General features: G+C 41.7%; 1 protein-coding gene across 6 annotated transcripts in view; it reads right to left on the bottom strand.

The window, feature by feature from the left end:
* Window positions 1–663: 663 nt before the first annotated feature.
* Window positions 664–26,815, bottom strand: part of TJP2 (tight junction protein 2) — a 98,889-nt gene continuing 72,737 nt past the window's right edge. For 3 of the 6 annotated variants that reach the window (XM_061425496.1, XM_061425492.1, XM_061425491.1), the window contains exons 10-23: window positions 25,694–25,760; window positions 24,724–24,874; window positions 20,823–20,931; window positions 19,477–19,687; window positions 18,459–18,646; window positions 17,499–17,594; window positions 16,705–16,784; window positions 16,091–16,301; window positions 8,852–8,952; window positions 7,437–7,649; window positions 6,067–6,177; window positions 4,566–4,895; window positions 3,005–3,090; window positions 664–1,595 (exon numbers count right to left, since the gene is read on the bottom strand). In XM_061425496.1, coding sequence (XP_061281480.1) covers window positions 1,430–1,595; window positions 3,005–3,090; window positions 4,566–4,895; window positions 6,067–6,177; window positions 7,437–7,649; window positions 8,852–8,952; window positions 16,091–16,301; window positions 16,705–16,784; window positions 17,499–17,594; window positions 18,459–18,646; window positions 19,477–19,687; window positions 20,823–20,931; window positions 24,724–24,874; window positions 25,694–25,760 — 2,120 coding nt within the window. In that variant the 3' untranslated portion in view covers window positions 664–1,429. The remainder of the gene's footprint in view (window positions 1,596–3,004; window positions 3,091–4,565; window positions 4,896–6,066; window positions 6,178–7,436; window positions 7,650–8,851; window positions 8,953–16,090; window positions 16,302–16,704; window positions 16,785–17,498; window positions 17,595–18,458; window positions 18,647–19,476; window positions 19,688–20,822; window positions 20,932–24,723; window positions 24,875–25,693; window positions 25,761–26,815) is intronic. The other 3 variants (XM_061425495.1, XM_061425494.1, XM_061425493.1) reach the window with 2 other exon arrangements.

Below are 26,815 nucleotides of genomic sequence, written 5' to 3'. Positions count from 1 at the left end.
CTGCTCAATTCACGGTGTCACACTAAATGGTTTATAAATTACAGCACCCGAACTGACACAGACACAACCAAGGATACATTTATAATATAACTAAGTTATGAGTAAGCTGAATTTCCAGCTCAACTAAAACATGTGCTGACTGTGTCAATTCATACTACAAAAAGCCCATAATGGAACCAAGACTCTTCTCCTTTCCTAAATTCAAGGTACTTCCAATTCCAATTTACACAAGCCTAAATTCCTAATTTTTTTTTTAATTTCAAACATATTTTAGCTTTTAAAGAGTGAATACAGGAGTATAAATTGATGCAACTTTTCTAGGAAGCAATTTGGCAGTAAACACCAAGAGCCTTAAAAATGTTCCTCTGCTTCCATTCAGTAATTCCATTTCAGAGAACCTATCTGCTGCAAAGGATTAAAATGCTGCTCATTGATATATTAATATAAAAATGGATTATATATAAAAACGTGCATTTCATATTAAAAGAAAAAAAAATGGAAATAATCCAAATGGCCAACAATAGAACTATCTATTTAGGCAGCAATGGTCACAGCACACACTATGATTCTGCAATTATTATGTCCTCATTTTCATGATCAGTAACTGAAATAAAAGATGCACTTTAACACAGGATGTAACATAGAAATTCACCACTAAGCACCTTATTGATTGCAATATCCTCCTTTTTATTAAATTATAAAACTTGCTGTCAATGTACACATTTTTGGAAATGCATTTTTCTGCTTTTGTGGAGCACATGATTTTAAACAGACAAAATATTTCTATATTAACTTCCCAGTCTTCGAGCTATTTTGCACGGGTAGCCAAACTACCAAGTATAGACATTATAATATACAGTCAGAATTTATGGAAAATATTACAAAGACAAATGCCTTAAAAAGATGATAGTGCAGAGAAAACCATAGCTCTGAAACAGGTATAAAAATTCAGTCAAAATATTTTAGTCCATTATGGCTTTGCATAAAGCTTCAAAGGAAGAAAATTGAAGACACTACTCATCAAAGGCACTTAAAGAAATGTAATAAAATACTTCTTTGAGTTTAGTTTTGAGTCCGACAGTATTTTTTATTTATCTTTTTCACATTCTGTCTCTCACTGAAACAGTCCTGGAAGGCAGCTATTAATAAGGAAAAACAGTTATCATTTCTTAATATACATGTTAAAATACGCAAACAGAATTAATACAGATTTTGGTCCATGGAAGCAGGTAACAGTATCAGACTGTAGTATTTCTCTTAATTCTGAGCCCAAAGCCCTCAATTCCCCAGACGCAGTCCCCTGGGCTCCCCAGGAGGTGCTCCGCCATCGCCACAGTGCGCTGAAACTGGAAAGAGCCATCCTCCCTGCCTGGTGGGAGTGCTGCTCCGAGGGAACGCCGCGGAGCACACAGGAGTCAAAACTCGGGCCTTATAATTCTGTGTCCCGGTATCGGGAAGGCTGGCCGTAATAACCGCGCCTTGAGTGTTCTGACAGCTGCTGCCGGTATTCCTCCTCCTCAGCATCACTGCCATAGCTTCCTCTGGGATCCTGATAAAGTCTGGCAGGGCCTTTCTGTGGCTCGGGGGGCCTGGAACTAGCAAAGAGAGAGGGTTACGTGCAGCCCAAAGCTCAGGCCTCCGTGCCCGTCTGTGCTGCATGCAGTGGGCAACTGCCCAGGACAGATGACTTACCTGAGTCACACCCTGCTGACAAACCAGGGCACTCCTGGCCCCATTCCAGGTTTACAGAGTGGTGGAATTGAGGATAGGAATAACAGGTCAAAGCCAATACTCACTCAAGTAGTGAGTGGGGAAGACAGACACATACTCTCTGACCTAAGAACCCTCCAGCCCGATGAGGGTGCCTTCCTGAGATCACTGGTTAAAAGTTCACAAGCAGACTGAGTTCTTCACCAGTTTTGGTCAATTATACCAAGTCCCCCTCTGTTGCCAGGGGCCTCCTGGTCAGCTGTGCCATTATCTGATTGGTAAAGAAGAAACTTGCCTCTAGTTTTCTATTGCTGTAAAATTAGACTCTAGTTTCCAGTCAGAATAGCTGCAAGAAAATGTGGTTTTGTTTCCTATTCTCGGATGCAAGAAATGATCCAGTGTAAAACCTCAACAAGAAGACTGTGTTGATAATCACTACTGCCTATGCAGCACTTTAAACAGAAGGCATCCTACCAACACCAGTCAATTGATGTTCCCTTTCCCTCAGACCACAGCTCACACACAGCCTGACTTTGCTAAGTGACACAAAAGGATTACTGAGCTTGTTGGCCAACAGCTAGAAAATATTAACAATGAAACAACTGGCATCTAAACCCCAGGAATTTTGCTCACGAACTATCTTAACACAATTTAATGCATCTGTGGCTCCAATTGGATTTCCCCGGTGGCTCAGGAGTAAAGAATCCACCTGCAATGCAGAAGCTGCAGGAGATGTTGGTTTGATCCCTGGGTGGGAAAGATCCCCTGGAAGAGGGCATGGCAACCCACTCCAGTATTCTTGCATGGAGAATCCTATGAACAGAGGAGCCTGGTAGGCTACAGTCCATAGGGTTGCAAAGAGCTGGACACAACTGAAGCGACTCAGCATGCACACACATGGCTCCAGTGGGTCTAATGGGACTGACTTGGATTGTCAGTGATTACACTGTGTTGCAGAAGGAAATGGCAACCCACTCCAGTATTCTTGCCTGGAGAACTCCATGGACAGAAAAGATGAGTCGGCTACACTCCATGGGGTCGCAAAGGGTGGGACATGATTGAGCGACTAAACAATAACACTATGTTAGTTTTAGCATGCAATCAACACTACCATAAAACTTTGACTCTATGGTCTTTATAATTAAATTTGACTGAATAAGTAAACAGTTTACCAGGAGGAATTAAAAAACAAACTTTCTTATTACTTTGAAATGTAGGTGAAAAAAAAATTCTTAAGCATCAAAGTCCTACATAAACCCCTTTTTTAGACCTATACCCTCAGAGCAGCCCTTACCTTGTGTACTGGGGTGGGCCAGGGTCCGGCTTGTGTGTTTTGATTGGAACTGCATAGATATCAGGATGCTTCTGAGCAATTTCAATCTGCAGAGATTACGGGGGTAAAAAAAAGAATAAGAGGGAAGGGATGAATGACTAGCCAGTCAGCTTGCTCATTTCCTGCTGCTTCCATTCTCCAATTCCATTTTAGCCAAGAAGAGGAAAAACAGAAGCAAACCTCTAGTTTCCAGAGTTGTATGTGATGCCTAGTGGTAAATGTCAAATAGGAAAAATGTTTAAAACTAATGAAAGTCTGCCATATGCTACAACATGGTTGAACTTTTAGGACACTATGCTAAGTGAAATAAATTAGCCACAAAAAAGACAAATATTGTATGATTCCACTTCTGTGAGGCTCCTGAGCTGTCAAATTCATAGAGACAGAAAACAGAACAGTGGTTAATGGGCTGGAGGAGGGGAAAATGAGGAATAATTAATATACACAGAGTTTTAGTTGGGGAGGATGACAAAATTCTAGAGACCAATGATAGAGATGGTTACACAAAAATGTGAACATACTAATGCCACCGAACACTTAAAAATGTTAAAGATGGTAAGTTCCATGTATATTTTACCACCAAAAGAAGTAAAAAAGAAAAAGAGTGTGGGTCATCTCTTGTCTTCTGAGATGGCCCACACTCTGTCCAAAGTGTTTGCTTCTCCCAGGGCCGGCCACTCTTGCCTTTTGAGACAGACTGCATTCTGTCTGTGGGATGTATCTCTCTAAATACATCCACTTTGTTACTAATTACTTTGTCTCTCACTGAATTCTTTCTGCAATGAGACATAAAGAACCTGAGTTCCAATAAGTCCTGACACCAGGAACTAAGGCCCCCTCCCAGTTGGAGGATGGAATTATGTGGACCCTCCTGACTTCAATCAACTACAGCCTAGACTCGGTCAACCTCTGTTCCAATTCCATGCTGAAGTCTTATCTGCTCAAGCCCCCTTATGAACATGCACATAGCCTTAGTCTTAAACCTCCCCAAATTCGCAGTTCAGAGACTGCTTTGGGAAAAGATCCCTTGTGTTCTCCTTACTTGCTGCAGGTAATAAATCCTTCTTTTTCCCTACCCTCTAAAAAAGAAAAAGGCTCAGAAGCACTACAATTGTTGTGACAAATTTAAATGAAGAAAACTCCCATAACCACTGGGCCAAAATGCTCCAGAAACCTTTACTTAACAAATGTTACAGTGAAAAATAATGTTGAAGAGGCCACAGATTTTCTTGTCACGCTTTCCTATTCCAGAACCCAATATAAAGTTCTGAAGCACAAAGAGCAGAATCCTATTCACCTGCAATGTCAGGTTTTCTTGACTGGAAGAAAAATGGATGTGCTAATAGCTGGCAATCTGAAAGTGACACACCCATAGGATGTGCCTTTGTATCACGCACGTCAACATACCCTTTCATGTTTGCAGCAGTGGCAAAAGGACTGTAAATCACTACACTGCAATGAAACTTCTTTAAAATTCTTATTGTTGACACACTAAAATGACCCAGTGATTGAAAACAATTACCCTTGCATTCTGTGCTTCTTGGAGCTCTTGCATTCTCTGTAACTTTGCCTTGTGATCCATCTTCTCAAATATTTTTACTTTGCCCAGGACAGATTTGGGAGCATTGTGCTGCTCCTCACTGCCCTCTCCCGTCTCCTCACTCTCTGGGGGAGGGACGGGAGTGGAGGGCTTCAGTACAGGCCGTCCAAAAGTGGGTTTCGCTGCAATAGGAGGAGGACAACCTTTGGTAGATGCCCCTGGAATTTCGTTACCAGCAGCGGCTGAGGGGTTTGACTTGTATTCATAAGATCTGGAGAAGTCAAAAGATTCTTCTCTGTTTTGGGTTTTGGCCTGCAGAGAGCAATGACATAGTTTTAACCTTGAGCTTTCCATTTATTTTCAAATCTCTATTAGTGATTTAATACACTCCATTTCCTGATCAGTTTCCAAAGGTGGTCAACAAATTCCACTCCAACAAGAAATCAAATACGACAAGGTACATGGTCAAGATCTGGCATCCAAAGCCCTACCTCACTCCCTACAGAAAAGTATTGAGGGCTCGAGGAAACCAAGAGGGTGCTGCGAGGCCTCCAAGTGCTAGAGGTGGATCAGACCTAACTCTGCCCTAGAGGAGATTTGAATCTTAGAGAGGACCTCAGAACAAGTCAGGCTTCAGGATGGAAGGGTGGCTCCTGAGTTCACACCATGCTGAGGGGACGTGCCTTGGCCCAGAGGTCCACCCAGAAGTGAGGAGACTGGGGTGGGGAGTGGTAAGGGAGAATATCATGCTGATGGCCACTTTGTCTTCATACTTCCATCCTAGGCCGCTTGTAAACTTTCACTCATCTATATTATTAGGTCACCAATTACCTCTAAGAGCTCACAATGAGTTATTACTTTCTTCTCATCTAAAGCACTGAGTTAGGAAGAGAAACTTTACTGGGTTCTAAGAGAAAGCCACAGTTATAGCTGTGATTCAGAGAGGATGAAAAATCATACGACGTGTGTCCTCACATTGAGTTTTTTCTGGACAATGGTTTACTTAAAAAATAAACTGTCCTCATCACGAGAGGCACTGTAAACAACAGTAGTGACTGTTTTCTTTAGCAAGTCATCAGGAAGGATTTTTTCAGGTGCATCTAAATCAGATTGTGGGCAGAAAAATTTAATTGGATAGAAGAAGAAAAACAGATTCTATGACAGGTGATTCCGGGCATGCAGTAGTCATCCAACTTTTATTCTTTCTACATAAACAAACAAACAAATAAAGAACAAAAGGAAACAAACACTAACAGTCCTAAAATTGTACCCTCTTCTAAAACTGCCTTTCCATTTTATGTTTTTGCCACTTCTTAATTTTTTGGATTCACCCAAAAGATAGGCTCCAGTGGAGAACCAAGTTGGTCAAAACCATAATCCAGTGCCATCTTACTGTGCATGCTCTGCCCTGGCTACGCTGGAGCTCCAGGTGAGCTCAATGTGTTTCTTCCTCCTTCCCATCCTGGGCTTCCCAGCCACGTACCTTGGGCGGCTCTGGCTTGAATGTCGGGGGCGGGCTATTGTCCCTAAGTTGATCTCTGCTAGCAGCCCTCCTCATCTGAGCTCGTGGCTCTGGGCTGGGTTTCCTTATGCTCTACAAGACATAAAGGTTCATTCACAACAAGAACATCCCAGCAGGAAGAAGAGAGCACTGGTCTTCTTTGCTGGAGTTCTTCGAACTTGTGGGAATTAAGATGTTAAGGTTCCTAATGTGCGTAAGTTGAGCTCCTGACCCAGTGCTTCTTTACTAAAAAGGAAGATACCTGGTATATTCTCCCATTAGCAAGTGCTTAAGGAACATTTTTTCCAAAACTAGCTGCATCTCTCCCTTTACAGTAAGAAAACAAGAGGTTTTTGTAAAGTTTTGTCACTAACAGCTGTTAATATTTTATTCTTTTTTTTCATTTTTGGCTGCACCACGTGGCATCCATCATGCTAGTTTCCCACATCCCTGAAGTGGAAGTGTGGAGTCTTAACTACCTGACCACCAGCTGTTAACATTTTAAAGCATTAGCTCAACTGTATCTGCAGACATTCATGAGTTAATTTACTTTTTATGACTTGTCCGACAGTATATACTAATTTTTTTTTTGTCATGGTGAATTGTTCCTCCTTTCAACTTACATATTTGGTCCTTCTATATTGTAAAAAACAAAATTCACTGAAACAACCTAAACTGCTGAAGAGAAGTCCACAGAAATCCAAATATGTGGAGAATTTTGTCTGCAAAGGTCATTATCCCAGTGTTCTCTGAGGTGCAACCCATAACTGCTCTGGTCCTAACTTAGTGCTAGCAATGTGATTTCTAGAATCACAGAAGCAGTCTATTCACTGGCCAGTGGATGCATAGTACGCGAGATCAGACATATAATTAATCAATAAACTCAATTAAAAAACTGAAATACAAGAGAGAAGGAAACTGATGGGGAAACACTCAGGAGTTTTGGCAAGATTAGAAAGGTTAAAGGTAGGGTGGAGAAGAAAAAGCACAGATACCTAAGAGTACAGAGAGAGACCTAATCAAAGGTTACAAGTAAATACAATATTGTATTTAAAAACAATGCCCCACTGGTAATTTGGACAGCTGGCCTCACATCACGACATCATGCCCAGGGGCATCTGTGGGGTGAGTGCTGATCACTCAGCCTCTCCCAGCACTGGGTTCCTGTCCCACTCCCCTCTGGACCGTATCCACAATCACACAGGCATTAGCTTGGAATGAGAGGCTCCCTAGACATCTCCACTCCAACCCTTAGGAACACCTGCCTCAGCATCCTGAACAAGCTGTTGGCCAGAGCAATTCGAGTGAAACACCAGAACCTCCTTTTCCTGCCCAGGCCTGCCTCGCCTCACCTCCTCATGCTGCACCGGCTCCGAGGAGCGGGTGATGGAAGACACCAGGGGCTCCTCAGCTGGCTCATCCAGCTCATTGTCAGTGTAGGCACCTCCTTCACCGTCGGTGTCTTCAAAGTCACTGATGAGGCGGCTGTCGCAACTCAGATAGTCCGCGCCCATGGCGGTTAAGTAGGACATGCGGTCTTCGGGATCATCATCCATCCCTTCCATCTAGAGGAATTTGTTTCGGAGGGTCAGTGGGATCTGACATGGCTCCTGGGAGTGAGGACTCAAGAAAATTCCCAAGGGCACAGCCAAGGGACTGAAACCTTGACTTGTTCGAGAAAAGGAAGTTCACCTTTATCTTCCTGAAATCACTTGGCTTTAAATGACTATGTAAATTTTTGTGTAGAGACTTAAATTAGAAACCCTCCAACCCTATCTCTCCTTGCCACCATCCATCAGGCTTCCTCACATTGTGCGTTTTTCTTCCAGAATCTGGCTCCCCTCCAGTTTTTTCTATTGAACTGGTCTCCCAGGGATAAGTGCATGCTGTCTGGAGCTGTATGCCTCTCCACTCACCCACGAGATTCTCAAATCCTTGAAGGCAGAAGCTCCATCGTGCTCAGCCTGTTCTCCCCACGGAGGCTAGCACAGAGCCGCAGTGGGCATAAGCAGTCAGTACGTGCTAGATACTCTGACTGAACATGCAGTTCCCCAAGGGCAGGGCTAGGACTCAACCATTAACTGGTAATAGAGGCACTTAGGCAACAAAATCGTACCTTGGATGTCTCACAAACGACCTCAATTCAGCTGGACCACAGAATACCAGCACCAAGGGCTCCTAGTACCACAGGGAATTCTATAGTTTCTCTGCTTCCTTCCTGCAGTAGGGCTGTGTGAGAACTTCCTCCACAGATAAGAAGTGAGCCAAGGTTAGGAGCCTGTACCAGATTCTAGCGCTCTCTCAGCACCTACTCAAAACCCTAGAACTCATCTTCTGCCAACCTTCTTTCTAACACGATTCCAATTCCATTAGCTTTTCTTCCTTCTATTAATTTTTAACTATGTTCTCCACGCCCTCAACCTAACGCCTCATCTCCACTCTGGGTTCCCCAGGTCCTTGGTAATAAGCTGTGGAGTTCAGCACAAGGTCTTGTAAGCTCTGATTAGTGTGCTTGGAACACAACACTAGTTACTACATTAAAAGCAAAAGGGAAGTGAATGTAGGGCTGCATATATCCCATTCTGCTTTTCTTGTAAAAGTCCCTTCATTTTGTTACTTTTCCAGAGAATTTACAAATTTTTGAACAATTGAAGCATATGTTGAGATTACTCGAAATGTGCATGGTTTTACTACATTCACTACCCTCTTGAGAAAAAAATTCAGACCACAGACTCTCACCTCACAGCAGAGCATCTGTGTCACCTACCTTTCCTTCAGAGACCCAGACTGCTTCTCCTTGCTGATGCTGAATCGTGTCTTTCAAGCTGCCAAACCAGCTGTCGTTGGCTGAATTGAGGTTGATTGTAGCTACAGAAATGTAAACCAAAAGGTGTGCCTCAATTTCACGTTTATTAGAAAACTTATTGGACGTAACTTACCCTAACTTGTCATATTTCAGTTAAAACTTTAGCAAATGGAAGAGAAAGCTGGCACATAGTTGAACACTATTCTTTCAATTGAATACAATTAAAGCTATTACCATCTATCTGTTGAAGTCTGCATTATAGGTGGATGTCATAAAACTAAAAATGGATTTATGTTTATTTTTCAGAAAAGCTACCTTTAAAAAATATGTTTTTAAGAAATGAATTCGAGTCAGTTGTAGTAAGGTGAATCAACCTAGAGCCTGTTATACAGGGTGAAGTAAGTCAGAGAGAGAAGAACAAATATCACATATTAACGCATGTATATGGAATCTAGAAAAATAGTACTGATGAACTTATTTGCAAGGAAGGAATGGTGATGCAGATGTAAAGAACAGACTTGTCAACACAGCAGGGGAAGGAGAGGGTAGGATGAATTGAGAAAGTAGCACAGACACATATACTATCATGTGTAAAACAGATAGCTAGGGAGAAGCTGCTCTGTGACATAGGGAACCCAGCATGGCACTCTGATGACCTAGAGCAGGTGGGATGGGAAAGGGACAGTGCGTGCGTGTGTGTGTGTGTGTGTGTGTATACATACATATATATATATAAAATCATAACTGATTCATGTTGTTGTATGGCAGAAACCAACTCAACACTGTAAAGCAATTTTCTTCCAATTAAAAAATAAATTAAAAAAATACATTTTTAAAGAGTGTGCTTTCAGGGGCAAAAATAACACATCTAAATAAAATATAAAAGTACATATTTAAAAAATCAATATATAGACATGAACAGTAAAAGAAAAATATATACCAATGTACTGTTTATCTCCAATAAAAAACTAAATGTATGTCATTTTGATAGGCTTAAACATTTCAGAATATAGATATAGACTAACCAAACTCTACAGGTGTGTGTATTCATGGGACATACATTTTCTATTCTGAACCAAATGCTTCCTACGTAATAGCACTTACTAGGACTGACCAAGCACTTTCCTAAATACGTTACATGGATTAGTTCATTTTATGCTTAAACAAACCTTGCAAGGTGGGTGTTGCTATCATCCCCATTCTATAGATAAAAAACTGAGGCACAGCAGTGAAAGTAACTAGTCTAAGGCCTCACACCAAGCAAGTGGAAAAGCCTGGATGCAAACTCAGAAGTCTGCTTTTAGAGCTTATGGCTTCAGCCACTGCGTGACTCAGCCCATCTGAAACATGAATTGGGAGCACCAGGATAAAATATCAACCAGTAAAATACATGTGATCATTCTTCAGCAATACTTTGGACCTAAAATGATCAAACTCCAGGTAAATCAGTTCTTTTTAGAGCTACATCATCATGGCCTATTATTAAGCCCATTATGTGTCACCCCAAAGAAAACTGGATCTTGTTGCTGAAAGTTGTTAGGCAGCCTGCTCCACCTATCCTGAAGTCTGCATACTTCTCTATAAATAACTCCAAAGAACCAGAAAGCAAATTTTGTAAGCAATTTTGCTTCAAGATTTTCTTCCCAGTAACATACAGCATTCTGTCATTTAAAAAGTCCCAACATTGACCTTGGAAAATCCTGAACAAGCTGACAATTTCCTGGGCTATTAATCATTTATAGTATTAGAATAAACCGATACTTTGGACAACTAAAAGAAAATCAACCTTGTTTCCTTGAACTTTTGTACCCTTACCGTGTGTGTGTTAGTCGCTTGGTCGTGTCTGACTCTTTGTAACCCCATGGACTGCAGCCGGCCAGACTCCTCTGTCCATGGAATTCTCCGGGCAAGAATACTGGAGTGGGTTCATTCCCAACCCAGGGATCAAACTTACATCGCCAGCATCTTCTACATTGGCAGGCGGGTTCTTTACCACAAGTGCCATCTGGGAAGCCTTATCACAGTACCGTGTAAAGATTACTATCCTCTTGGTAACAGAAGTGACATTGGGCACCCCAGGGACAAAATGAGTGATCTCCACTAAATGTACACAGAATGTCCAGCTACCTTTTTGAGCTTTATGCAGAAGTCTAAGATGAGTAAAGTTTGTATTTATCAGGAGGAAAACCTAAAATTAAAAGGGCCATTTGTGAAATGCAGAAAGTATGTTCATGCCCCCTGATAAAATGAAACAAGCCAGAAGCCTCTTACTGAATTCATATTGAAGTCTAGTGCATGGAAAAAAAGAAAAACCAGTAATTTCTAACTGAGTTGGTGGCATTCAGATCATGCACTTTACTTCTCTTTAAGAGGTGGGAGCACAGCCATGATGGCGCCCTCCTTTCTCTTAGAATCAAGTTCCTTTGGTTTACTGTTGACTTTTGCTCTTCAGGTTTCTCAGATTCTTTGACTACAAGCCATTAGGTTAACTCCTGTCATTTCCAACCTCTGGATTAGATTCATGCTTCCTTGGATAGACTAAATACATCTCTCAAACTCCAGAAGGTGAGATACTGGAAGGAGCTTCCTTCAGCCTCTACCATGGCCGGGAGTCCTGGGCTTCTGAGGGCATCCATCGCCAGCCTAGGCACGGGTGCCCTCGGCGCTACTTCTCCTTCCACAACCGAGGAGGCTGTTCAACAGCATAAGGTGACAAAGGCAACATGTGAGGCTGGAGGGGTGAAGAGAAGTCAGAACTGACTGTAACGGTAGGGGGTTTCTCTTCAGGGCAATAGAGAAGTTCCAAAATTGGTGGTAGTGATGGCTATACATCTCGCTTCAGTCGTGTCCGACTCTGTGCGACCCCACAGACAGCAGCCCACTAGGCTCCTCTGTCCCTGGGATTCTCCAGGCAAAAATACTGGAGTGGGGTGCCATTGCCTTCTCCAATGCATGAAAGTGAAAAGTGAAAGTGAAAGTGAAGTCGACTCCTAGCGACCTCATGGACTGCTGCCCACCAGGCTCCTCCGTCCATGGGATTTTCCAGGCAAGAGTACTGGAGTGGGGTGCCATTGCCTTCTCCAGAATATACTAAAAACTACTGAACTGCATGCTTAAATCAGGTGAATTATAGGGTATATAAATTAAATTTCAAAAATGCTATCCAGGGCTACCATTTAGAGGGACTCTAAATGGACAGGCATCAACCAAGGTGCCCAGCCAGGGAGACTGGCAACTTCCACCTGCTTCCTGTGGTCCGTAGTGCCCCTACATATCCTTGGGAAATAAAAAATTGCCTATTGCAGTTCGGGTATTTTTAACTGGTACAAGATTCACTCCTCCTCACTAGGCTTTCTCAAACACTGCATTATGGAAATGAAAAATGTTTACAATATGTAACAATTAAAGACTTTGAAAAAGTATAAAATACTATCACTAATGAATAGCATTTATTCAGCATTTCCAAAGTCTTAGGACTGCATTGTACATTAATTTTAAATTAATATAATTAAAGTCATGATCTGTAAGTTACAAATTTCACATTAATGAAATCTGGGAAACTGAGAAAAGTGCTGGGCCATCCTGTGGTACTTTAAAAATCCCACAATTTCACACAAAGGATGGCTCTGCATGGATCTCTAAGTCCACAATTCCATTTCTGTGGTCTTTAAATCACGAACTAAGTACTTCTATGTAATGTAAACTTCATGTTTTAAAAAATAATTTTTGTAACATGTGCATGCAAAATATATTATTCTACAATAACTTTTTTAAAGTAATGGGGGAAGGTTGGGAAGCCTAACATTTTATTTACATTGACAAATTAACTTGCTTTTGGGCAAATCTCAGAATAAAGTTTCCCTTGTCATCTTTGCATAATTGAGAAGTACCTTGAATGTGCAAGAAGAGTCATTTTGCTTTAATTTTTATTTTTTAGGTAAAAGGTATTTGACTATATTATAAAAACAGTAATGGATATATGTTAAAAAACAAAAGATGAAATAATTTATACCTTTCAAAAATGAGCAAGACATAATATTAAGCATAACAGTACAAAAAAAGTAAATCAACAAAAACTAGCAATGCTAGTTTTTCTTGTAACCAGCTACTATTAATATCATACTAAGCCCTGATTTGTTCTACATCTGAAATACTAACAATTTATCATGACACTGTACAGATCTTCAGTTCTCCTACTCAATCACTTTTATACATAGTAACTTCAAGGAGAGTCATTTTAATACTGTCAAATTTAAATACTCATCTGTGGAAAATGGGATTCTCTCGTTACTGTGCAACAAGGAAAAAAGAAAGATATTCATTGAGTTAATCCACCTGCAACACAAGCCTTGATTTTGAATTACTGTTCATCACAGTAGCTCTATTTTCCCCACTTATTGATTCATTGTGTGCGTGAAGGCACTGCTTGATGACTACTGTCACTGATGTAAATCTGATTCTTGTTGCTTAGTTGTTGTTGTTCTAGTCACTCAGTCGTGTCCAACTCTTTGTGACCCCATGGACTGTAGCCTGTCAGGCTTCTCTGTTGATGGGATTTCCCAGGCAAGAATACCGGAGCAGGTTGCCATTTCCTCCTCCAGGGGATCTTCCGGACCCAGGGATCAAACCTGCATCTCTTGCATTTCCTGCATTAGCAGGCAGATTCTTTACCACTAGCACCGCCTGGGAAGCCCCTATTAATTCATTTAAAGGCCATAAATGCTGTTAATTTAAAATCATTTAAAAAAACCCAACAACCTTGGATTCTGGCCTTGGCGTACACCATCAAGTCACAACCTGGCCAGGTTGAGACACAGGGCATATAAAGTGCTCAGTGGGGCCATCCACGGAGTTTCAAGAGTTAAACTAGTTAGGCTGGAAAGGGCCATCCTTTTGTAAGTTACTCAGCACCCTGCTCTACCCATCCTGAAGACTGAGTCAGCAAATGAAGCTGACTCAAAGGCAGACCAATGAAGTGGCCAGCATCTAGCCTCCCTCAGCCTGGCTCTTCCTCTACAACTCATTATTTCCCTGCCTGCTATCTCAGATCCTCACATGAATCCCAAATTCAACTCTCTGAGGGACGCTTCTAGTCATTCAATGGACTTACACAAAGGTAAGGAGGTGGGGGGAAATGAAGTGGGTGTAGATTTAACATCAGTCACAATCACATGGACCTCAAATTCAATGAATTATCTGTTAAATGGAGGAATGGCAACATAAGACCCCATTCAGCATTAGGATAGAAGGCAATGGCACCCCACTTCAGTACTTTTGCCTGGAAAATCCCATGGACGGCGGAGCCTGGTGGGCTGCAGTCCATGGGGTCACTAGAGTCAGACACGACTGAGTGACATCACTTTCACTTTTCACTTTCATGCATTGGAGAGGGAAATGGCAACCCACTCCGGTGTTCTTGCCTGGAGAATCCCAGGGTCGGGGAAGCCTGATGGGCTGCCATCTATGGAGTCGCACAGAGTCAGACATGACTGAAGCGACTTAGCAGCAGCAGCAGCTGTGAAGTATATAGAATATTGGACACACAGTCAGAGACACCACAGTGTTAGTCTTGGCTCAGCCATACACTAATGTGTGACCATGCAGAAATCACCTGGCCTTTCCTATGGCCTAATAAGACAGCACCTGTGAAAGGCTATACCACTGTTAGCTATTGCTGTAATGAAAACAGTAAAGATAATATTAATTACAGTAGTAGCAGTAAAACAAAGGAGAGATCACATATGAACATGCCAAAAGCACAAGCTTACTCTTGACTCTACATTCACAAGAATCCAGTTTATGAAGCACCGCTTCCTTCTTTGCCTTTGGTTAGATGACCTCTCAGTTAGAGCACTTCACCATAGTGGTAAGTAGTGCATCTCACTCTTTAATAAGAAAAGCCAGTAACAATAAAACAAGGGTCTAATGTAGACATTCATTCACACTCTCCCCTTCCTTTCCCTTCCCAGTGTCAGATAAGTTAAAAGTGGCATAGGTTGATGATGACTGGTGCTGAACTCAGTTTAGTCGCTAAGTTGTATCTGACTCTTGCGACCCCATGGACTGTAGCCCACCAGGCTCCCCTGTCCATGAGATTTTCCAGGCAAGAATACTAGAGTGGGTTGCCATTTCCTTCTCCAGGGGATCTTCCCCACCCAAAAATCAAACGAGGGTCTCCTGCATTGCAGGCAGATTCTTTCCCAACTGAGCTATAAGGGAAGCCCGAATTCACAGAGCTATCATTATCCTAAGGATATTAATTATATCCACACAATTGCTACATGTGGCTTCCATAAAACAGCATGACCAAAAACTTCATGCAACCCTTTTAAACCCTTAATTTTACCACATTCACACAACTAGTTGTTTTTTTTAGGCAGTGCACACATTCAGTTACTAAAAAGGTCACATTCTTAAATTATTTTACTTTCATGAATAGCAGCAGCAGTAGGTCTTCATTTCAGGAATTTTAAAAAATATCCTATTATGGAAAACTTTAGACATACAAAAGTGGAGAGAAGAGTATAGATCATGAATGCATCACCCAGCTTCAGCAACTATCAACTCTTGGCCAGTCTGGTCTATAGCCACACTAAGTCTCCTCACTGAAGATTATTTAAGCAAATCCCAGACACAATATTAGGTCATCCATAAATACTCTTATTTACCATACATGCCTAAAAATGAGAACTTCTAAGAAAGAAACCTAACATAATCACAGTATCATTTTCACCTTAAAAACAGGAGTAATAAATTCTTAATATCATCTGATATGCAGAATATTCAAGGCTATTTGAGAGACATTTTAAAATAATGAAACCAAGTTCCTATCACCTTGTAAGTCAGCGTACGCATGGATGGTAAGAAGAGAATGACACAGTCCATGCCAGATATGGGTACTCAGTGCTATGCCAGGCTTAATCACTAGCCTTGTAGTCCCACCCAAAAATCTGAACCTCATCAAAATGACCAGATATTGTGTATTATGGATCTTTATCATCATGATCAAACAGTCAAACTTACAAAGTTAAATATACAAACACCATGAGTCTAGTATTTATAGGATTAGTTCCTTTTTGAGGAGTCATAAACAGAATTTCAGATAACTATTTTCCATTCAGATTATTTTCCTATTCCTTCCATCCTACAGTTCCTCATTCCTTACTTTTGAGCAAAGAGTACATTTTACATTTCACTTACCTGTGAAAAGATGTGCACAAGTTTTTTTAAGCTTGTTGGCTTGATCAAATAACTTCCGAGAACTTTTGTTGGACGATGGATTCAACCTCTGTCTCATAGTTTTGACACCTTGCCTAGAGTCTGGGTTGAAAAAGATCACAATCGGGAACCACTGAGTATAGTTCAACAGGTCCACAGCCTTAGGAGTTACATCCAGGAGTGCGTGCTTATCCTGTTAGAAATGGGGGAAAAGGTGACGTAAATGGGTAAAAGCCAAATAGCATAAAAAAGTTTGTGTTAATAAGTAAAGGTCGAATCAGATAAAATGTGCCCATGTAAATCACAAAGCTGAAAACGTTTCCCTTCACATTAGGTCCACTTTAATATTACCAATCTATGAGAACGTCTGAGAAAATCAATTAACAAGTTTTTGGTATAATGCTCAGAACTCCAAGAGAATCAATACATTGGTTCACAGAACATCAACTGATTGCCACACAATGAAACAGCTTACATTTATATTCAGCTTACTAACATTTAATAATTATTAAAATACAGACTCTATTCTTAAAAACACTGCAGCAAACCATGACCCTATTCTTTCCAACAGTGTAGCCTTCAGGTGATTTTCTTACCTGTTCAATAATTTGTCTCACGGTATTTAACCGCACCACCCCGGTGGATTTCTCAGATCCTGCGTCTCTTGGTTCTGTTTCTGCAAAGGAAAAAAAATAGAGCAGGGAGCAGGGAGGGGGGGAAATGAATAAAATTTTAGAAATCAATGACAATCAAGTACCACCCTCCTAGCATCAACTGGGACAAGAAACCTGACATTCATTGTCTCCTAATAGGAGGCAATGGGAAGGACCAAGACTACCTGTTTCACCAAAATCTAACCAAGGGAAACAGCCCAGGCCAACAGGAGCATCCTATGAGACAAATGGCTCGGACTGTTCAAAATATCATGCCACAAAATAATTTAGAAAAAGGAGAAGATCAGAAAAGATAAAAACCAAAAGTACTGCATTCTGAACTTAAAGAAACAACAGTAATTACCTTGAAAGGCATAATTGGGATAACTGATAAAATTTGAAAAAGGCACTATATACAAAATAACATTATTGTATCCATGTTAAATTTCCTGGTTGTGATAATGGTATTATGGTTGTATAGGAGGAGAATTAGGAGATTCACAGAGGTAGGAAGTGTTATAACGCCTACAACTTAAACTTTCAAATACATCAGCGAAACTGTAAAAAGTGTGTGTGTGTATGTGTGTGTCTATGGGGGACGAATATAGATGGCAAATGTTGCCTGGTGACAAGTGATTCCAGGGGAAGGGTATGTGGGTGTTTATTATTTGCTCTGCAGGTTACAGATTTTCCTAAATAAAAGTTGAGGGAAGAAAAAGTATCACTGACAGACTTACTAGCAGTTTGGAACAGGTCAGGCAAGTCATTTGCCAACTTCTCCAGGGCTATATCTGCTATGGGGCCAAATAAGACAACAGGTCTCTTGAAACCAGCTGAAATGAGAAAAGAAAAAGCCATGAAATTAGATGTAAAATAAGCTAGAAGGATATATTTTACAAAATGAGGAACATGGCCAATATTTATAGTAACTACAAATGAAGTATAATCTTTAAAAACTATATACCTGTAATTTTATACATAATATTATACAACAACTATACTTCAATTAACAAAAAAGAAAAGCCATGAAGACACCTCCAGGTCTTTAGCTGTTAAGAAACAAAAGTATTTTACAGAGTACTGATAACAAAATAGTGGACTTTCCAGGTGATGCTCGTGGTAACGAGTCTACCTGCCAATGCAGGAGACACAGGAGACCCCAGTTTGATCCCTGGGTTGGGAATATCCCTGGAGAAGGAAATGGCAACCCATTCCAGTATTCTTGCCCAGAGCATACCATGGACAGAGGAGCCTGGCAGGATACAGTTCATGGGGCTGCAGAGTCAGACATGACTGAACAACTGAGCACACACATTGATAACACAACTAAATAAAAGAAACTGTGTGTTCTTCCATCTCCAATTCAGCCCAGCTCTTTTCTGAAGAATAAAAGCTCTCTCTTTTATTTTGGTTCATTCCCCTCACCATTACTAAAGATAAACTTTGCTCTATAGAATATATAAAAACTTCTGAATGGTAGTATTAAAATAGAAAATAACCAAGGTTGTAGAAATACAAGTTTGCACAGTTCAGTTTTTTCTAAGTCTTATTTCGTGCTGAAAATATGACTCCAACTGTCAGCTCACTTGGCCTAAGTGATATAGATAAATTGGAACATGACCATTAAAGTTTAAAAATGAAGAAAAACTGGCTCTGAGCCCAGTCAGATCATTTCCTGGCCCACATGGATCCCTTACCTTCTCGAAGCAAAACCCTCTCGTAGGCCGGGAACTTGGTGCTGACTGTCACGGCGGCAGTCAGGTCCTCCCGACTCTTCCGTAGGTTCTTCTTCACACCTGATCTCTGGCCGCGCATCCTCCAGAAGTCTGCCCTGTCCCCGGTGGTGTCTCTCTGGGCATTCTGAACGCTGGCCATTTGTTCCGCTCTGAGAGAAGAAGCCAGGAGAAGTAAAGTTCTGAAGTCAGGAAATGCACAAATGTGAGAGTCACTAACTAAATCCAGTCTCACTTATGGACTTGGATCAGAGAAGATGTAGCGTGACAATGAGCAATGCCAGGAGTAAGAAACACAGGTGCTTTCTCATCCAGATGGAGGCAGAGAAAAGCTGGGTGCACATGAAATCTACCAGAAGTAGCTCAGTAATAAACATGCTGACATGGCTTGTTCTGCTTAGGCTAGTGTACAGACATGCCCTGTCTTACTCTGCTTTACCATACTCTGCAGACACTACTTTTTTTTTTTTTTTTTGGCAACTCTGCATCAAGCAAGTCTACTGGTGCTGCTGGTCTATTCCCAGTAGCAGCCACTCGCTTTGTGCCTCTGTGTCACAGTTTCTCTCAAAATTTCAAACTCTCCACCAGCAAAAAACACTATGAATCATGGAAGGCTCTGATGATGGTTAGCATTTTGGGGCACTAAAGTATTTTTAATTAGGGTATGTACCTTGTTTTTTAATAGACATAATGCTACTGTACAATTAATAGACTTAATAGTATAATATAAACATAACTCCTATATGCACCGGGAAACCAAAAAAATTGTGTGCCTTGCTTCATTACAATATTTGTTTCATTGTGGTGGTCTGGAACCAAACTCACCATCTCTCCCAGGTCTCTTCATACATGAGAAGCAGATGAGGGGAGAGGTCATGATGGCAAAGGACGAAGTCATATGGGGCTTCCTTTACGTGGGGGTGTTGTTTATGTGTAGGGGGGAGTCTTAGGGGGTCGTGTGGAATCGTGTGGTCTCAGATACCTGCTTTTGTTGGGGATTAAGCCTTTCTCAAGTTCGTTCCCGATCCTCACGGCCAGCCAGTGGCCCAGTTTGCCATCGTAGAGTGTATCTACCACACGGAAGACCTCCCCTCTGGTGAAGGCCAGGCTCTGTGGAGTTTCCTTCTCACATTCAAAGTGGCTTCTTATAAAAAATGAATCCCCTCTGCCACAAGCCAGTATGTCTCTATACACTGAAAGACAAAAGCATTGTTTCATGCGGTGCTCAGCCTGGCTAGGGGTCTTTCCTGGAGCGGTTATCGGGTCCTCTGAGCTCTGATCACCCTCTTTACCTTCCATGCATTTAGTGAACTCAGCACACAGGCTCCACGGTAACCATAGCTCAAACAGGAAGAAGGACAAGTAACTAAGTTCATGACTTTTGCTGTGATTGTTAATTTTCTGTATCAACAGGCCATGTGACGCACAGATATTTGGTCAAACATTATTCTGACTGTGTCTGTTGGGGGTGTTTCTGGATAAGCTAACATTAACACATAGACTGAGTAAAGCAGACTGCCCTCCCTCATGTGAGTGGCTTCAGCTAGTCTGTTGAACATTTGAACAGAACAGCAAGGTAAATCCTTCTCTGAGTAAGAGATAATGAATTCTTTTTGCTTTCAAGGTGTGACATGAGCTTTTTTCTTGCTTGCAGACTCAGATACACTGGCTCTTTCTGGATCTTGAGCCAGTCCACCTTTGGACAACAACTACACAATCAGCTCTCTTGGTTCTCAAGCCTCTGGACTTGGACTGGAAGTAAACCATCAGCTTTCTTGGGGTCTCCACCTCACCAGCTCACCCTGCAGATTTTGGGACTTGCCAGGTACCATGAACATATGTGCCAAGTCCTCATAATAAGCAGTTCTTTCTCTGTATGCCATTTTGTCTGGAGAACCCTGACTAACACAGGTGCCAATGAACCCTCTGAAGCAGACAAGAAGATTCTATTAACTTCCATTTTACAGATGACAAGACCTGGACAGGTAAATCAACGTGTCAGACTGATAAGGGTTAATATGCGGGCTGACCTGCAGGTGTGGCCTCTGCATCTGTCATACAGAAAACCTCAATCATAACTTCAGGCAGTAATTAAGGAACGATCCCTGTCCAGAAAAGCAGTTTTATTCCAAAATCACACAACTAGTAAAGTTCTTTCAGTGGGTGCAGAGAAAGCATTTCTGCAGGAAGTTAAATGCTACCCAAATTCTTTGCACATATCTATGACCTAGAGTTAGGTCAATTTTTTAACACTCAGATTTGCCTATTCTGGTCCCAAGCTACCTCCCTCCCCTACTGTCCACTGAACTCAAAACCAAACTTGCTCACCATCAGCTCGGCTCTGAGCTAAAATGGTCACCGTTTCACCTTTGGGGATTTCTAACAGGTAGAGAACAGCATCCTCCCGAACGAGTCCTCTGAAATCCTGTGTGTTCACCTGATAGAGGAGGGGCAAACAGAAAAAAAGCCAGAGAAAATAAGAAGGTGTTTCTTAAAAGGTGCTCCCTGAGCTTTTGATCTGTTTTCATCAGGGCCTGCCTATGTAAAGATGCATACATCAGGGCCCCACAAGAAGCCCCTGGTGCCCTGCTGAGGCCCTCCAAGTACCCCGCCTGGACTGTGGGCACCGCCACACCCTCCTGTTCCCCACACTGCCCACCACCCCTCAGGAATGTGTCATTCCACCAAAGACTCGTCACTGGATCGGGTGAGGATTTCTAGGAGTGTGTCAGTCTCCCTCTCTTCTTTGAGTCTCCTGCACAGGTGGCCAGCGAGGTAATGTACCATTATGAATCCAATAACTAGAATTCAATAGGGAGTGGTGAGGTCTATGGCAAGTGAGCATGCTGGCTCAGCTTAAGGCATTACTACTTTTTAAATTAGTTCAAATAGAAGCCTGCAAATAAGGATTCTGCCCAAATCCACCTTTTTCTTGTAGCTTCTATCTTCTGAAATTGAAGAGCATTAGTTTTACATGGTAGACCATCAACCTAATGTAGGCTTTTATATTTAAGCTTCTGCCACACAATAGGTTAAAAGCCCATGTTTATCCACCGCTGATCAAGTAGGGTACACTGTAAACAGCTTTTGGAAGACAAGTTAGAAAGAGTAAAACTCAAAAATAGTACAAAGAAAAAGACATTTTGACATCTTTGCTCTGTACCTTGAAAACCATTTTAAAACAGAAATACACATAAGTAAAATGCAAAAATGATTTTAAAGTACCTTATGTTTTAAAAGGTATTACAGAAGTGAAGATATAGAATTTCTCTGAAATATTTTCTTCAATCATTGAAGACTTGTAGAATCTTTTAATCAAAGAGCAATGCCTTACTACTGAAAAAAATAATTAATTGAGCCTAATTTAATTAAGGTTGGAATTTACAATGAAGTGAAAACATTTTTTCTTCATGAAAGTTTTCAATGTGGGGAGATGAATCGAGCTATCCCTTTTCAAAGTGTAGGTAGACGCAGGGACTTGAAGTTGTCACTAACTAGGCTCTTTCTGGGAATGTTTCTCTCAACACATTCTGCATCATGCTTGTGTTATAACTATTCTGGAGACAGTCTGGCTGTGTCTAAACTGCATTACTGTTTTGTAAAATATAACTGTATAAATACAAGAACAGAATGTTGAAAAGAAAAAAAAGTGAAACCAGGCATGAGACTAAAACTATATTTGGTACATTAAAAACGGTAATTTACTAAACCAATCGTGTTAACTTTTCCTTTGATACAATATTTAGCATTTAAGATAGCTCATCTCCATCTCTTTGTCTCTGAATTAAGGATATATGACCTTTGGTATTGAATCCTTTCTCGTGTGCTATCTGCAGATCTACATTGGTGTCTATATACGGCTATGAATATGTCTTTCTATGCACTGTACATGCTTGCATTTGTTTATTTAAATAAAGCAGGGCCAAAGGGCATGGGGGAAGACCTTGGAAGTCCCTCTGTCCACCTCTACAAACTGAGAATGACTTTCCATCAAGCCAAATACTATAATGGTTGAAAGCCTACATGGTAGCTAAAATCCACACAGTTAATAAACTTAGGAGGCTCTTTTTTCTGTCTTTCCTCTTCTCTAATAGTTTCTGAAAATGAAATGACAATCCTAGCAGGTAACCCAAGCACTAAAGCATGTGTTATTTCAGTTATTTACATGGCACATAATTCGCCACCCAACACACTCATGTTTTCATTCCACATGTCAAGTTGTCACCTTTACAAAAGAAAGAGCTGCACTTAAAAACCTGCAACAGAAGAAAGTGCTTGGTCTATGTGTATCGGACCCTGGTATCCTCAATCTGACAATGAAAAGAAGTGTTGAGACAAACTAAAGGAAAAAAAGGCCAAGACAGCACTTTGGTGAGGTTGTATAGCCCTCTCTAATAAGTATTCTCTTTTATTATCTATTTAATAGTCTACACGGTCCAGCTGTGTCTGTTGTGAGCCTGAAGAGGACTCTGTGTCAGCTGCACTAAGTCTGTGTCACAACCTCCGTATGCGAGCTCAAGCTTTTTCACCTCTTTGCAGAATGGAGGGCTCCTTTCGTAGTCAACAGAAAGCTTATTCATGCCTAAGAATGAAGACATCTACTGTCTGACCTCCCCATGAGACTACTGCAAAAGAGGTGGGTCCCCACAGTTTCTTCCCTGTTGCCAGGGTGATAACAGGAAAAAAGATACTTTCTTAAATAGCAAACATTGCCTATCATAATTTTTACCCATGGAGGTGACTCTTTCTGTCTTTAACTTAGAGAGAGGTCTGTGAAGCCTTTAAATGAATTTACTTTTTTTTCCATGAAAATTCTGAAAGTCTATCTCCATGCCACCCTACTCCCGCCCCTGGGGTAGGTAAATATTTTATCCTTGAACCTTCAGGAGCAAAAGCTTTCAAATTCCTCCCTGACTTCCTGTGGCCCCACATCATTTAGGACACATGCTTCTTCTTTGGCATCAGCCCAAGAGTAAACTGGTATGAGCTGGCACTTGAATGGAGTTCTTATCGGTAGCACTTGGTAAGCAGTGTTTCCTAGGCTCATGTGGTACCCTGAGGTTCACTCAGGTACATTTTGTCTTCCAGGATCCTGGCTAGAGCCAAAGAGGGTCTAGAATGTCACTGCAAAGCTTCAGAGAACCCCGTGGTCAAGGTCTGCCCTTCATCTGCTCTGGAAATGAAATCTGAACTGCCACCATGAGGTCACAGGCCAGGAAGGAAAAGGACCATTTCTTTCTGGGCTCTGCTGCCTGCTGTCTTGGGAATTCTGCTTTTTTCCCCCTCTCCTTTGAGGTTAGATGCTCTTCTTACCAGATCCCCTAGGAACTCATGATAAGAAAAGCAAGTTTACAGAAGCAGAAATTCCAGTGAAGACAATTCCCGAGCATTCTATATTTTTATAGTCACAAGGTACTCAGCATGCCTGAAGTTAACGCTCAAGTCAACAGAAAACACATGGTATGTTTCTCATAAATGTCAAAGCAGGACTTGCTTATCAGTTGTTTTTAAACCAACAAATTATACAAACACATACACAGTAGCTTTAAAAGTATCAATATTTGGTTAACCAGGTGTTCCCTTTCCTGAACAATTTTAGATGTAAGTGACACAGAGTGGCAGCAACCTGTTATCTTTCACTGGGAAAAAGAACGGACTCTGACCCTCCTCCACTGTGCTAAGAACTCTGCTGAATTCCTTGTGAGTATCATCTAACTTTCCCAGGATCCCTGCAAGGCAGGTATGCTTATCCACATTGAACAGATACAGAAACCTGAGTCTCAGAGCTGGAGCCAGGGCCACAAACTAATATGAAGCTGGGACAGGATTCAAATCAGACGATCTGATGGCAACATTCACCTTTGTTCAGTTACAGCACACGGCCTGAAGAGTGATAACCACACAGGAGAATTGGCTAAAAACCATCAGCAAGATCTTCCACCTAGGCCTTTAGTTAAAGTCTCACTTGTTTTATGAATCAAACTAATAAAAATCTTCATGAGGGTTCTGAATGCTATAAATTCCCACAGACATAAGGATGAGTTTTGGGTTCCAGGACTGAGGAGACAGGGTCCACTAGAACGCAACAGGGACCTGATGCTCAGCAGCAACAAACCCGCAGCTGGTCTATTTTCACCAGAGAGACCACTTCTTCATCCTTTATGTAAGACCCTCCAGGACACCCTACTCTTTCCCAGTAACACCTACAAACAGGGCTGGGATCTCATACCTTCAGAATCTGGTCCCCTTCTTGAAGACCTTCTTGCTCCGCGGAGGTACCCTCTTGAATGCCGGCCACAAATATCCCAACGTCATTGCCACCAGCCAGCCGGAGGCCCACACTGTCTCCCTTCTTGAACCTCACCATTTTGGTATTGGGGCTGCAATGGGTTCAGTTTCAGTAAAGAAAGATGGGAGGTTTTCTTATTTTTTTTCGGTAAAGGAGAACCAACATTAGCAGTGAGAGATTTAATTTCTTCTATCTATAGAGTGAGTTACCCTTTATAAACTCTCTCTTGCCTTTCTTATATAATCTATAATTTTATCTTCCTTGGGGCTGTGAGATGAATTTCAGGAGGCCACTTTACCAGTGAAGAACAGAAACAGAGAGAATGTCTAAGTAAACTCATTTAAGATAAAAAGCAAATAACGAGCAGGGTTGGGGTAAAAATTCAAGGCCATCTGATTCCTACTTCAGGATTTTTGCAAAGAAAATCCTGCTGATCCCACAGGGCTCCTGTCGAATGGAGACAGCCCAAGTCCAGGGGAGCAGGTTCCTAACCCACGGAACACCACGGAACCAGAGGTTCTCTGTCAAGTGCAGAGCCCTGCAGCACTCCCCCCGCCCTCCACACCAGGGCCACCCATCACTACAGCCCCTACAGAGGCACCAGAGCTAAGCAATTCTTCACTCATCCGGGCATTCTTGATCTGGCAAACTCAACTATTCAGAATAACATCTGGAACACTAGCCAGCTAAGCAGACAAGCAGGCGAAGTTAACACTCACTTACTTCCACATTTTACTCTTCCTACGAATGATTTCTCTTTCTTAAAAACACTAGCAATAGAGATGGGTTAAAGGCAGCTGATTATATACAAAATCATCACCATTTAATGGTGTTTAAGAACACCATTTTTCCAGATTTAAGTTGACAGAGCTGTGTGGAGGAAGAAAGGGGAACAGGAAGAGATGCCTACCCATATATTGCTAAATCTTCAGGACTTGGACGAAGAACAGCTCTCGGGGCTGGTTTTGGTGGAGGAACTGTGGATTAAAAAACATCACTAGTTACAATGCTGTTTTTTCCATGGATAAATATTTATGCATTTAAATTATGATGATAATTTCATTGTGGTGGGGGGTAGGGGATGGAGTTGAGATCAGAAATGCGACATAGGGGCTTCCCTGGTGGCTCAGTGGTATAGAATCCATCTGCCAATAAAGGAGACACAGGTTCCATCCCTGATCCGGGGAAGATCCCACATGCCACAGATCAACTAAGCCCGTGTGCCACAAGTACTGAGCCTGCGCTCTAGAGCCTGGGAGCCACAACCACCAAGTCAATGTGCCTTAGAGTCTGTGCTCTGCAGTAAGAGAAGCTACTTCAGTGAGAAGCCATGCACTGCAACAAGAGACAAGCCTCGCAGCAACGAAGCCATGCACCACCACAAGAGAAAAGCCCCAGCACAGCCAAAAATAAATAAATAAAATTATTTCCGAAATAAAGAAAGGGACATGAAAGGACTTTAATCAAATTTGACAAAATGCGACTGTGGGACATAATTAAGTATGTATCTGGTCTCTGCGCCACCCCCAGGTCCTGATACAGAGATCTTAAAACCCCTATAATTTCTGGAGTGAAAGGGGTACCAGGAGTATCTCTTGTTCTAATGTTTGGTCTTTAACCCTAATTTCTGACACAGAGCTCCTGCATCCTTTGGAATTTGCTGGGTGATAGAAGCATCCCTTGTTCTAAAGAGATGACTCCTAGTAGCCTTCTGGACAGCCTCAAGCTGGGGCTGGTCACCAGGAGGAGGAAGTCATGCTCATGACAAAGCCTCTAAAAACTAGGGGATTAAGAATACTTCAGGATGGATGAAATCATTGAGGTGCTGGCAGGGTGTCCTGCCCAGTGAGGGCATGAAACCTCTCCACCCTCTCCTCATACCTTGCCCTAGGCATCTCTTCCATTTGGCTGTATCCTTTATTTAAAAAAAAAGGATCGGTAATAGTAAATAAAGAGCTTTCCAGAGTTCTATGAGCTATTTCAGCAAATTATCAAACTTGAGGAGGGGGTCGTGGGAACTCTCAGTTTAGAG

This window comes from Bos javanicus, chromosome 8 (assembly GCF_032452875.1).
Source record: "Bos javanicus breed banteng chromosome 8, ARS-OSU_banteng_1.0, whole genome shotgun sequence".
Taxonomy (NCBI): Eukaryota; Metazoa; Chordata; class Mammalia; order Artiodactyla; family Bovidae; genus Bos; species Bos javanicus.
Note: the sequence above shows the minus strand (reverse complement) of the source record. Positions and strands in the feature narration are given on the sequence as shown.